The 12,913-nt window shown below is 38.9% G+C and overlaps 2 protein-coding genes across 2 annotated transcripts in view; one reads left to right on the top strand and one right to left on the bottom strand.

The window, feature by feature from the left end:
- Positions 1 to 726: 726 nt before the first annotated feature.
- On the bottom strand, positions 727 to 8,004 carry LOC107730794 (serine/threonine-protein kinase PRP4 homolog). The gene is made up of 15 exons (XM_016541736.1): positions 7,749 to 8,004; positions 6,258 to 7,415; positions 5,986 to 6,126; positions 5,534 to 5,686; positions 5,369 to 5,450; positions 4,805 to 5,012; positions 4,169 to 4,242; positions 3,749 to 3,839; positions 3,467 to 3,614; positions 3,110 to 3,247; positions 2,873 to 3,026; positions 2,674 to 2,788; positions 2,394 to 2,545; positions 2,228 to 2,314; positions 727 to 1,120 (listed from the first exon to the last, which is right to left on the bottom strand). Exons 1-15 carry the CDS (start codon positions 7,793 to 7,795, stop codon positions 917 to 919), a joined length of 2,952 nt encoding a protein of 983 aa, XP_016397222.1. The 5' UTR covers positions 7,796 to 8,004; the 3' UTR covers positions 727 to 916.
- An 87-nt stretch (positions 8,005 to 8,091) lies between these two features.
- LOC107730804 (zinc finger protein 600-like) overlaps positions 8,092 to 12,913 on the top strand; it is a 6,802-nt gene continuing 1,980 nt past the window's right edge. Inside the window, exons 1-7 of the mRNA XM_016541744.1 lie at positions 8,092 to 8,314; positions 8,719 to 9,235; positions 9,557 to 10,259; positions 10,970 to 11,057; positions 11,325 to 11,549; positions 12,090 to 12,223; positions 12,567 to 12,690. Coding sequence (XP_016397230.1) covers positions 8,720 to 9,235; positions 9,557 to 10,259; positions 10,970 to 11,057; positions 11,325 to 11,549; positions 12,090 to 12,223; positions 12,567 to 12,690 — 1,790 coding nt within the window. The 5' untranslated portion in view covers positions 8,092 to 8,314; position 8,719. The remainder of the gene's footprint in view (positions 8,315 to 8,718; positions 9,236 to 9,556; positions 10,260 to 10,969; positions 11,058 to 11,324; positions 11,550 to 12,089; positions 12,224 to 12,566; positions 12,691 to 12,913) is intronic.

The raw sequence follows: 12,913 nt of genomic DNA on the forward strand, positions 1-12,913 counted from the left end.
TCCAAACTCAAAATATGTCATTTCCATACCTAAAATACATATTTTACAGTCACTGTTATGCAGATTGATCATAAAGCTAAAAGGCTTCTTACCAGTGGCAATCCTTCACAAAACTTAACATCTACCACAGTTTATCATGGGTAGAATGCAAAATGTTTCAATGTTACAAGCATTTCAGTCAAATGTAATTTATGCATTATTTCAAACCTTTAACCCACAGAGGAAATCAATATGGCAACAGTAGCCCAATTCCATGGGGAAAAAACGCGGACTTGGCAACCCTGCATCCATCAGATTTAACTGATCATGGGTCCAGACAGTAAGGAGAGATGACTGACAGATGCTGAAGGATTTGCTGCTCAGCAGACTGACAGATGTCTGATCTTATAAGATGTGCTTCCTTTACACAGAGTGCGCGTGATCGACAAATCGAAAGTGGAAGTAAACAGCGAGCGCTCATTCATAAGAGATTTAAATACTCTGCATACTGATAGCGGCTCCCTGATGCGCGAAAATTACGATGCAATATTATAATGTTTGCGTGAGCAGGCAGTAATGGTAAGAAATTCAGCAGGAGGGGGATTAAGAAAACAGTCCCGCGCAGGGCTTTAATACAAAAATGCACACGATGAATGGCGACTGTAGAAAGTAAAAGCCGAATCCCGGACATATTGGGCGATTTAGAAATCCCGGCCGGACGCATTTTTTTAGGTCCAAAAAAGAGGACATATGGTCACCCTATCTAATAATAATAATAATAACAATAATAATAAAATAAAGAAAATCTTGATTGTGTCCTGCTCTGAAATGTACTACAAATAAAACAGCATGGCAATAAAATATGCAAACGTCTTTTGTTGTCGGAGTCATATCTGCAGATACAAAACCATCATAAATCTCTGAGATATGCTGCTGATCATATCCTCTCCTGGATAAAAGGATGCTGTAATGCCTGGTTGATGGTGATCCGCTTGGCAGGATCCAGCACCAGAATCTGGTCCAACAGATCTTTGAGCTGAACAACCTTCTTTCGCTGGTCCTCTGGTAGCGCCTGGCGACCCACCATGTCCATCGACAGGTCCTTAGTTGGGTTAATGGTACTCATGACATTGACCTTTTCCTGCAGAGAAAGAGACATAGGTGTAGAGAGGAAGAATAAGAAAAAGGTCAAAAGTCGAATAAAAAATGTCTTTAAGTAGTCTGAAATAATCTATACAGATATTTTTCATAGTTATAAAAGTAGGGCTGCATGATTAATTGGAAAAAAAGAAAAAGAAAATCACAAAATGGCTTGGCAGAGTTGCAAAATCAGTGGTTTTCACTTGGGGTACAGTACAACTGTCCTCCCTTAGATGTAAGAGTGAGAGCGCAACCTGGCGTCTACAGTTGTACTTTATTTTATTTTACAGTACAGTTGTACTGTAAAATAAAATTTTTATTGTATTCTTTTTCTTAAAGGGGTCATATGATGCGATTTCAATTTTTCCTTTCTCTTTGGAGTGTTACAAGCTCTTGGTGCATAAAGAAGATATGTAAAGTTGCAAACACTAAAGTCTCAAAACCAAAGAGATATTCTTTATAAAAGTTATTTTTTTATTTTACAGTAAAATTGCAATAGTGATATTTATCTTTATATTAATATTTTTATTTCATAATAACACTATTATTTAGTAAAAACACTTTAGTAATAACATTTTTATTTAGTAATAGCATTATTATTATTATATAATGAAGCCAAAAGACAAATTTCAAATTGTGGGCAGCTAATTAGCTAACTAATAAACATATAATCATGCTGATATATAAAAATTTTTGGCCAAACTGTGCAGTCCTATAAATAAGCACAGCAAACCTGGAAAAACTCCATAGACTGTATAAAAACATGGATGTAGTGTCTGTGACGTCACTCGTAGGTTTCCGAAGAGCGTTTTTGAAGCTCAAAGGCGGCCGTCGCCATCTTGGCAGCGCGTCACTCCCAGATAATCGAAAATGGGCAAAAAGGCGGGAGCTGTTTGCTGATGCTACGCCATGGGGAGTCTATGGGATTGACTCCCTTTTGCAGCCAGCCTCTAGTGGCCAGTTGACGAATTACAGTTTAAGTCACTTCCTTGAGAGCGGGAGGTTGCCGCTTGAAAAACTCAGAATTTTTTTTTTTATTTTTTTTTTTAATCAGTAATATTACAAACAGATAATTTTTTCCCCCAAATCATGCAGCCCTTACACTTACCCTCTCAGTGACCTTGTCGATCTCTGTATACAAAAAGTTAGAGTTTTGGTCAAAGTGCTGGTCCTTGAACAGACCCTTCCTGATCATCTGTGAATATAAAAAAAATATTTTGTCTATTTTTTTTTTAATATTTTGTTCTAATTTGTAATATCTGATGAATTCTTACTTTATTAGGCAATTTTCCTTTCAGGTCCATGGCAAGTTTTAGCATGTGGTTATTTGTCTTTCCGGGGAAAAGGATTTTTCCTGTGTATAGTTCATAGAGAGTGCAGCCAACAGACCACATATCGATTCCGTAATCATATGACTTTCCGATGACTACAAATAAGAGGAAGAAAAACTCTTTAAGCTTAAAAACAAGCATTGCCCAAGTTCAGATGCATTTATTAAAACTCTTTATTTTCAGGTAACTAAGATGGTTTAATTTAATTTATGTTTTTACTTACTGATCTCAGGTGCCCTGTAGAAGCGGCTGACCAGATATGGTGTTATGTCATTGTCAGCCACATGTGATGCTGAGCCAAAGTCGCACAACTTGAGGATGGTCTTGGATTCGTTCACCTACAGCGTATCAAATACGTTCATATTATAAGAGAGAGATGGAAGTCAGTGTCCAATATTTATGTTACAAGAATTGTGACTCACTAGAATGTTGTCGGGTTTGATGTCAGCATGCAGGATGTTGCAGCGTTTGAGGAGTTTGAGGGCCAGGAAAAGCTGCTGGCTGTACGAACGCACAGCCTTGATGTGTAGCCCAACGTCCTTACCATACTTCCTCAACACCTCCCGCAGGTTCATGCTACAGCCAGAAAACAAGAAAGTTGCTTTAAGAGAAGAACTCGAGCTGCTTTGATGCATGTGAATCTGTTGACTGTAATGTACCTGAGTGGTTCGAACACCAGACACAGATGCTGCTTGTGATAAAAGTGTCTAAAGAGCTGTAAACAGTGGAACTTATCATCTGCATCTGCATCATTCAGTTTCTTCAGAAACTCCAGCTCTTTGAGGCCTGTCTTTTGCCTGTGGGACAAAACATGTGGCTGTCTGTCACGTTAAGACCACATCTACACCTAATCTAAATCTCAGTTCCTGTCCAAATAAATCCCTATGACACAATTTATTGAGAACATTAAAACTGTGGACTTAGCCAACACACATTGTGGTTTGATAAGAAATCCAACTGTACCAGACAGAAGTGTTTAAAGGCTAAGCATTCAGCTTTTAAGGGAAGTGTCTTACATCATCTCATTGTTGCGGATTATTTTCACCGCCACTTCCTGATTGGCTCGGGCCAAGTCTCTGGCTCGGATCACATTACTGAAGACACCCTGTCCAGTGTAGCCGTACACCCCGTACCGTTTGTCCAACACCTCGCCAATGTTCACACCTGAATACATTAAAAGAACAATCATGTTTTTGATGTCCTCTTTAACACGAGAACCTAGATATTTTTCAATCTTATAAACAAGTTTTGGATTCTACAGATTGAAATACAGCATTTGCTTCAAGACAACAACTTACGGTAATAGCCCTCTGCATCTGTCCAGTTATCTCTGAGACTTGGGTTCTCCTTAAAGTCCTTGCCAATGCCTGTGGCCCGTAAGCTGGCACTCTGCGGAGAGAGATTAGATGTGGATTTGTCACTGTCAACATGATTGAATTCAGTGAGTTGATTAAAATTTTCATTCATGAACGAGTGACTGACACCGTAAGAGACCATTTCAAAGTCTGAGGGGCCTCGAGATCCAGTGAGCACCAGAGTCAGATTACATACTTGGGGAAAAAAGCTTTCAACAAAGTTTCCAGCAGAGAAACAACAGCTTGCACAGGACTATGCAACTCTACCTGTAGAGATCCCCTTACATGGACAAATTCAATCAAATTCTGGAGCTTGCAAAGCCATTGACCTATGCAATGGAAAGCAGGAACTTGGCTACTCACGTCAAAGTAAGCAGTGAACATGTCATCTGACTCTGTGAACATATCAGGCGCTGGTGGCTTTTTCAGATTACCACCTAAAGAAAAAGAACAATGATGCAATGAAAGGAACGTAGACTTGCTGATAATGTATCAGACCTTACATAACATCAGAGTAAATGTTTCATGTCTCTAATTTCAATGACTCTTTCTTTTTGTCTTCCTAAATAACTGATATGAGAGCCATCTTAGATTTTATACTGACACCTGTTGGCATGGATGTAGCATCAAGCAAATGTTATTAGTTACTAGTGCTGTCACAGAAATATCCTATGTGTAGGTATTTATTATAAATATTATAAACTAACAAATTGCGAAAATGTACAATTTTTAAATAGATTATTGGGCAGCAAAAATAATTCAAAATTTTATGATCACTGCATATGAATCAGTAGGATTTTTAATCCATACCTATATGAGTAGTCGTGAGCACTCACTGGTCATGCGATCTCAAAATGAGCGGGGACCACCTTTTGTACAATATATCCGTTTATCTGATGTATGTGTACATCATTTTAAACATGATTGTTAAACTTAATTTGTAAAACTTTTTAATGTGGAAAGTTCACTTTTAATTCAAAGATTTTGCAGATGACATACCATTTTTTTCTTGAGAAAAAAGACTATGCTTGGCCTTCACATTATCCTCAAACGTGTCCAGGTTCTCTTGCTCGTAGGCTTTGACATCAGCAGCCACACGCTCGAGAATGTCATCAGGTGAAGGCGATCTGCTTTGAGTGATACTCTGAGGACTGCCATGATCCGAGAGTCCTGATATGTTACTGTCCTCATTTACTGGCTTATATTTCTGTACAGGACACATTACAAATACAATCACATTACATACGCTACCGTTCAAAAGTCTGGGGGTTGGAAACATATAACAAAACAGTGGTGATGCTTAATATGTTTTGTTGAAACTGTGATACATTTTTATTTATAATTAATTGATTAATAGAATGTTTAAAAGTAGAGCATTTCTTGAAATAGAAATCTTTTGTAACATTATGTCTTTACTGTCACTTTTGATCATTTTAATGTATCCTTGCTGAATAAAAGTATTCATTTCTTCCTCAAAAAAATCTTATTTATCTCAATCTTTAGTGTACATTACATTAGTGTAAAACAAAGTATAAGCCACACAATAGATAAAAATGTTCTAACCTGAATGATGGCCAAGCGCTGAAGTCTCCTCTGCTCTATCAAAGCCTCCTCGTCCTCTTCATCAACGTCATAATCATCCAGCCTAGACACCGATTAGTATTCATGATTTAGTCCAAATATGATCAGCAACATAAAAGCATTTTCATTATAATCATTAATACTCACACTTCATCATCTGAGTCCTCCTGTTCAGGCTTCATTCCTTCAGACAGACTGCCCTTAAACATGTCCTCTCTTTCCCTGCTCCTTCTCTTCCTCCTTTCCTGTGATCCCGAACGCACCTGCAGTCTGCGCTCCATCCTGCCATGCTCCCTAGATCTACACAATATTAATGCCGTTTTAATTCTACTGAGAGATGTTATAATAAGTAAATTAGCATTCAGATGTAAATGTGATGCCCCTTGTCATTAAAATTCCATTAAAGCCCCTCGTTCAAGGACAGCAAACCAAATCCTTTTACCGCAGTTTTTTACAGAGGATGTGTAAAATAGATACAAATTTATGAATTATTCATTGTGCATTTACTTTTAGCTCATTGAAGCTTATTGAATAGTTGTACTGTATCCTCTAAATGAGGAGTTGCACATTTTAAAAATGCTAGCACACACCACAGTCACCTGTGTGTGAGAGGAGACCTGCTGGTTCGTCTCCTGGGAGAACAGGACCTTCGTCTGACAGGGGAGTGGTTTAACCTTCGTCTGGAGTTCAGAGAGGGACTCTCCTCTCTATGGCCCTCTGTGGCATCACGAGATCGCATCCTGTGAGTATAACAAAACAATATGAAAGTGAGTTTAAAAGAAGTTTAATTTTGGGTAACAACAAGGAACGTTCATAAGAACAATATCAGTAATAATATCTTATCAAAAATGCAAACAAACAGAGCTAGAACCTGTCATTGGAGAATCTCTGCCGTTCTTCTTCTCTCCGTCTCCTCTCAAAAGACTGAGATGGGCCTCTCCTTGGAGGGGATCTGTTGTGACATGAAGATCTGTCCTGTCTGGATGCCCTGTCTGTGCTCTGAACAACAGGGAAGCGTTCAGGTGAGCGGTGGCCCCTAGGCCGAACAGACAGACTGTGCTGTTCTGGACCTTGTTTTCTGCTAGGAGATTGATTCTCTTTTCCAGATGATGCTTCTTTTGAGGGTGCTTTCACTGATTTTTTGTCTCTCTCTCTGTCAGATTCTGGCAAGCTTATGTTTCTTTCTTTAGACCTAGACTTGCTCCTTCTTTCTGAGGATCTGTGGTCTTCAATTTGCTCTTCAGGCCGTGTAGTTGATTTTCTGTTGCTTGATGGCAATCCCTTGGACTTCACAGGAGATTTAGACCTCTGACCACTGTCTATGGATCTCTCATTGCTTCGGGATCGTCTCCGCTCCCTTGCTTGGATGGGACCACTAGGTTTCTCACTGATGTTAACATCTAACCCATTCTTACTAACTCTTTTTTCTGATTTATGGGCCCGAACTGCCATCTCGTCAGACGTGCTTCTGTCTTCCAGCCAGGGATCAATTTTTTCATCATCTATGTAATCCTGTCGAGATCTTCCAGCATGTCCCACCGCTATTACTTGCTCATCAAAATCTTCTCTCTGCTCACCATTTCGCACAGCTTGCTGGATCTCATCCTCCTCTGAATCGGAGTTATAACCCTGTAATATCAGTCCCATACCTGATTGCACAGCCCCTTCCATCAGCTCATTATCAAGCTCTGCTTGAATCATGGCCTTTTGTTTCTCCAGATACTCCAGAGCAGCAAGGTCATCAAGTCTGGATCGCTTTGGAGAGATGACTGCACCTTCATAGCCAGCAGAACAGTCTTGATCATCCCGGAGTGAGTCTCTGTGTTTCCGCTTATGTTTGCGTTTGTACTTGTGGTCCCTGTCATCTGGTGAGGGACATTTATGTTTTCTGTGCTTGCTCCGATGTTTGTGTTTTCTTCTCTTGTGTCTTTCCACCCTGGCAATGTCCATGTTATCTGCTTTTCTAGCTCCATCTTCACCAGGTACATATTCACTTTCATCCACACTGTCAGAGCTCTCCACATCATCTCTGGAAAAGAGTAAATTACAGTAAAATAATATTAATATACTTTCCAAAGAGAACAACCAAGATAGTCTGGTTTTGATAAATGACCAGAGTTACAAGGTATTCAAGACGTATGTTCCATTGTTGTTGGTTTAAAGTATATACAAAATAAAAACAAAACATACAGCTGGTTTATGTTGACCGCCGAGACAGAGAAGTGCGTTAACTGATACTGACAGAAAACTACTTGATAAAAAAGTTGTACGGAAACGTTTTCTTTTTCAATACACGTAACCTATATTTATATATTTAAATACCAAAATGATGCAATATAAAGTATGTAAAGGTGTTACTTACACATAATCCTTTGCTATTGTTTTGGCTAACACGTCCATGTTCGCCATCTTGATTATTCCTGCTGAGTCGATTGACAAAGAGAGTCGATTCACAATTCAGTCAGGCTAACCAGTACTAACTTAAAAATAAGCAATCAAACTGTCCTCCAAATATCAATTTAAAATGTTATTATAATTTCCTTCTCAGTATACATTATTGTACAGTGGAAATTTAGAACAAATTGACTGAATCGTTGAATCAATCGTTTGAACCTCTAACAAACCACGCATGCGCAGAAACGCAGAAGAACGAACATGAAGGCAGGGATCTTAAAAATTACGTGGCTACGAACAGTCGTCATAAATTTATTGTTCCCTATTTTTGCCCATACACTTAGTTTAAACCAGTCAAATATTTTGTTTGTTCATGAGAATAGTGTTTAGGTTTGTCAATACAGAGAAATATGTAGCAAATGGCACATTTTACGCTGTATGTGTGTAGGGTAATTACGCAGTGGTCCCTAAATCGCACGTTTACGTCTGCAACACAAGCTAAGTAATTTAAAGATACAACGCCGTTTGATGCAGGTACGCACATAATTTACACACATACACACACACACACGCACACACAAACAAATATATTATGTTAAACTGTGAACGATAATTCACAAATATAGCTTGCTTACTGAAATATTGGATGACGTTTGTGTTTAAGATGCTAGTAGGGCTAGTAGGTAACTAGTAGTCTATATGTTGTTGTGATTGACCACATTCTACAGTCTGTACGTCTGACATTATCATTGTGCTTCAGAGTGTTGTGCAATAACAGGCTGTACAATAAATCTACTTAATTAATTAGCTATGAATATATCCAATCCCCAATAGCCTTGTTGAAGTGCAAAACACTGAATGTTTCATACACCAGATAATTTACAAGACTGTCTAATCACTCTCTAACTGAACTATTCTCCTTCTCCACTGTTTCCAAGAATGGGTGGATTTAAAGATACATACCAAGACGTTCAACCAGTAACCCTTCGACTTTCAGAAGAAAATGTCATTTCCAGTCTCTACTGCAGCTCAGCCGAGGGCATCGAAGCTCATGTGTCCACTTTAGTGGAAGCTTTCTTAGTTGAAGTATACCGATGTAGAGTCTGTCAGTTTACCAGCAGCCAAAAAGCCAAGATTAGCCATCATGTCTTGAAAAGACATGATCCAGTGTCCCCGTGTCCCCATCTGCCATGTCTGGAGAAAGAGGATGAAGAGTGTTTGGGTGTAGGAATGAGGGTTGATGATGAAGAGGAGGTCGACCACAACAGCTCTCCATACGACCTAGAGAGTGATCTCCATTCTGGCTCAAAAAGCAACGAGGATCAGATGGACATGGAGCGCATGTCTTTCCTCCTCCCAATGTACGGCATGTTTCAAAACATCAGCCCACGGTCATGTGACATTGGCCTGGGCTCCAACTCTGATGGCAATTTGCATGTGGCACAAACTTGTGAGGTGACTATAAAGATTCCTGCAATGTTAAAAGGATAGTGCACCCTCACCCTCATGTTGTTTCAAATCTGCATGACTGACTTTCTTCTGTGGAACATACACTATTTTGAAGAATGTTGGTAACCAAACAGTTTTGGTTCCCATTGACATCCATTGTATTTTTTGTCCAATCAAAAACTGTTTGGTTACCAGCATTCTTCAAAATATATTTGAAACAACATGAGAGTGAGTAAATGATGACATAATTTTCATTTTGCGTGAACAATCTCATTTATTTAGTTTGAAATGTGAAAAAATGTAACTGTAAATGTTGGTTTTATGAAGGTAAGCACACTCTTTGAGGAGGATAGGCATGATGGGGACAGCGAGGAGGAACCTGTGTTTCAGCTGGAGGATGATAACACAGATCTGGCCGTTCCTTTAAACAGTGGAATGGGTACAGAAATCCAGGATGAAGAGATGGCCCAGTCAGCTCATCTCATGACTCTTGGGTTATGCAGAATTTCAAGCACTAAGTGTCAACCTAAGGCTGCATCCTCAGCAAAACGCCTGTCCCATCCAGAAGGTGAGCAGGATGCTGGAGATGCCAACATGGATGCTGAAATGCAGAAGCCATCTGAGGAGGACGGCAGATTGGCCTGCATCCTCTGTCAGACAGTTGTATCCAGTCGTAGCATGCTACAGGTGCACCTGAAATGCCATTGTGGAGACCAAGCCTTTAGGTGCCCTCGCTGTGGTTGGGAATCAGAAGACTGGGTTGATATGGAGCAACACTGGAGAGGACATGGAAAAAGAAAAGGCTCAAAGCGGCATAAATGTAGTGTTTGCCCCAGGACATTTAGGAGAGCTGACTCTCGTGATGCACATGAAGAAAGGCATAATCAGCGGCATCACTGTCAGTCTGAGTCTGGGGGTCTGGTGCAATGTTCTCTGTGTCTGGAATGGTGTCACTCAGACAAGGAGTGGGAGATACACCAACAATGTCATTTTCAAGGAGGATTTAAATGTTTACACTGTGATTTCAAAGGTACAGATCATTTTTTTCTTATTAAATTAAATTTCTTTGTTGTAATTGGGAGTTTTGTTGTGACAAGCTGCTGGTTTGAATATACTGTACACCTTGAAAGGGTTGATACTTGTAGGTTTTGAAATCGTAGGTATTGTGTTAATATATGTGTATGGTCAGATCAAAAATGTCATTGCTGAATTGACAGTCTAGATATATCCAGTTAAGACTCAGTTTGTGTTCCATAGCATAGTCATTATATAAGTTGGTTACACTTTATTTTAAGGTGTCCTTGTTACAGTGTAATTATACATTTAAGTGCTGAGTAATATTAATTAGCTAAATGTACTTACTATATGGTTAGGGTTAGGATTAAGGTTTGGTTTTGGGTTACCTGCATGTAATTATGCATAATTAATTGCTGTTATAATAGTAAGTACATGTAACGTGTAACAAGGACACCTTAAAACAAAGTGCTAAGTTTATAGCAGTGTTGTTGCTTTTAGTGTGTTTTTAATATTTGTCTAGACCCAAAAGTTGTTAGATATTTTTTTTAATTCAAGATTTGATAAGTAAAAAACTAACTGTTTAATAGTTTCAAATATTTCATAGCATTTTTTTTTCTTTCTTTGGCTTGCTTTATTTGTTTTGAATTTTGCTTTACCTCTATTTTTGCAGTTTTTTATATTTCTCTTATTATTTTTTATTTCTCTTTTATATTTCTCTTTTAGAGAAGTCATGGAAGAAGACCCTGAAGCATATTCATACACAACACAAACAGCTTGATACAAGTCAAAAGAAACAGGTTGCTCACAGTAGGTAAGTATCAAATGTTTTCATTCATGTTAATTTTTTTGTCATTTAATTCAAAATGCTGTAAAGCATTGGTTCTCAACTGGGGGAGGGGGATCTCACTAGGGGGAAATATAATTTACAGAAACTGAGTGTGTCCACAGTTTAAAAATGTATTTAAATATTGTTGGAGTCAAAAAAGCCACTGCCTTAAAGAGAATATGGTGAAATGGTTGACTCTGTTACTCTGCTTAAAAGCCACTGTTGAATGATGACATCTTTGTCTGTACGCAGAGAAAACCAGCAACTTGACACATCCACCAAGTACCCAGAATGCTTGAGAAGGATGAAGCCAGAGTCGTGGTCCCAGGTTAGGAAGAACAGGGTGAAAAACAGGGTTGTGGCTAGGGAAAAAAGCAGTGAAAGAGGAAAGGACAGAGTGGGACACCTGAAGAGTGACACATCTGTTGGACTCACTGTTTCTAGATGGAAAGAGTTTTGCTGCAGCCTCTGTGACAAGTATGAGAATGATTTCATTCCTTGTTGATTTCATTCCACATTAGATGGAAATGATCTTAACCAAACTGCTATTGATGTGTTGCATCTTAACATGGTTGTATTTTATAGTAAGTACAGTTCAAAAGTTTGGGGTCTGTTTGATTTTTAAAATGTTTTTGAAAGAAGTCTCTTATGCTCACCAAGGCTTCGATTATAAAAAAAAAAAAACATTCTGTTTTAATGTTTTATAAAATGTAATTTATTCCTGTGATGCAAAACTGAATTTATCCACTCTTCAGTGTCAGTTGCCGTTGCTGAATTTTTGACCAATGTCCTTGCTGAATAAAAGTATTAATTTCTTTCGAAAAAAAAAATCTTACTAACCCCAAACTTTTGAACTGTAGTGTATAATATTCTTATAGTGGAAATGCACTGAAGTGATTTACGTAGTATCTGTCTGGATAAATAAAAAATGTCCTTTATATTCCATATAACTTTCTTTTTCCTTTGAGATAACCGTTGAATGTCAGTTTTCTATAATTTATCTTTATCTCTGTACAGGAAGTTTTCTACCAAAATGACAATGCGCCGTCACATGGGCATTCATCAAGGAGATAAGCCATTTAAATGCCCCCACTGCCATTACTGCGCTCGTCTCAAAGCCTCGCTCATACAGCACCTCCGTGTCCACACAGGTGCAGTTACAACACATATCTTCTTTTAATATCAAACATTCTTTTTTATGTATACGTATTTGGTACAGGGGCAATAGATCATTGTTTTGGAATTACAGTGACACATCTTGTCCCCTGCCTTTATTAGCCCTGGTCACTAAACAGAAATTATGATCAGAGCCGAGCCAATAAATGACTTTCCCATGGTACTTTAATTAGAAATGTAGACGACTCATGGTGACATGCAGAGATTTAGAGCTTAGTGGAAGTCCTTTCAAAAGACTGGTTCTCATGGAAAAGTTGCCATGACATTGCACTGCCTGAGTGTGAGAATTCCAGTGATGTGTTTTTCTTCTTGCTTTAGGTGAGAAGCCATACAAGTGTTCGCAGTGCTCCTATGCTTCTATTGACAGAAGCTCTCTGCGCCGACACTTAAGGACACACACTCAAGAAAAGCCTTACTGCTGCCAGTACTGTCCTTACAGCAGGTACCTGCATTCGTCTGTCATAAAGTTGACAGGCTACACTTGTTTCATACTACATCTGTAACTAACAATGAGGCTCTGCATTTCACTTCAGCATCCAGAAGAAGAGCTTAGACCTTCATTCATGGCGTCATCACACTGGAGAGTCATTCCCTTGTCAGCTGTGCCAGTATTCCACACCAGACCGCCAGCTGCTGGTGCGACACAAGAGGAAACATCACAGTGC

This window comes from Sinocyclocheilus rhinocerous, unplaced genomic scaffold (assembly GCF_001515625.1).
Source record: "Sinocyclocheilus rhinocerous isolate Xijiao unplaced genomic scaffold, SAMN03320098_v1.1 scaffold2293, whole genome shotgun sequence".
NCBI lineage: Eukaryota > Metazoa > Chordata > Actinopteri > Cypriniformes > Cyprinidae > Sinocyclocheilus > Sinocyclocheilus rhinocerous.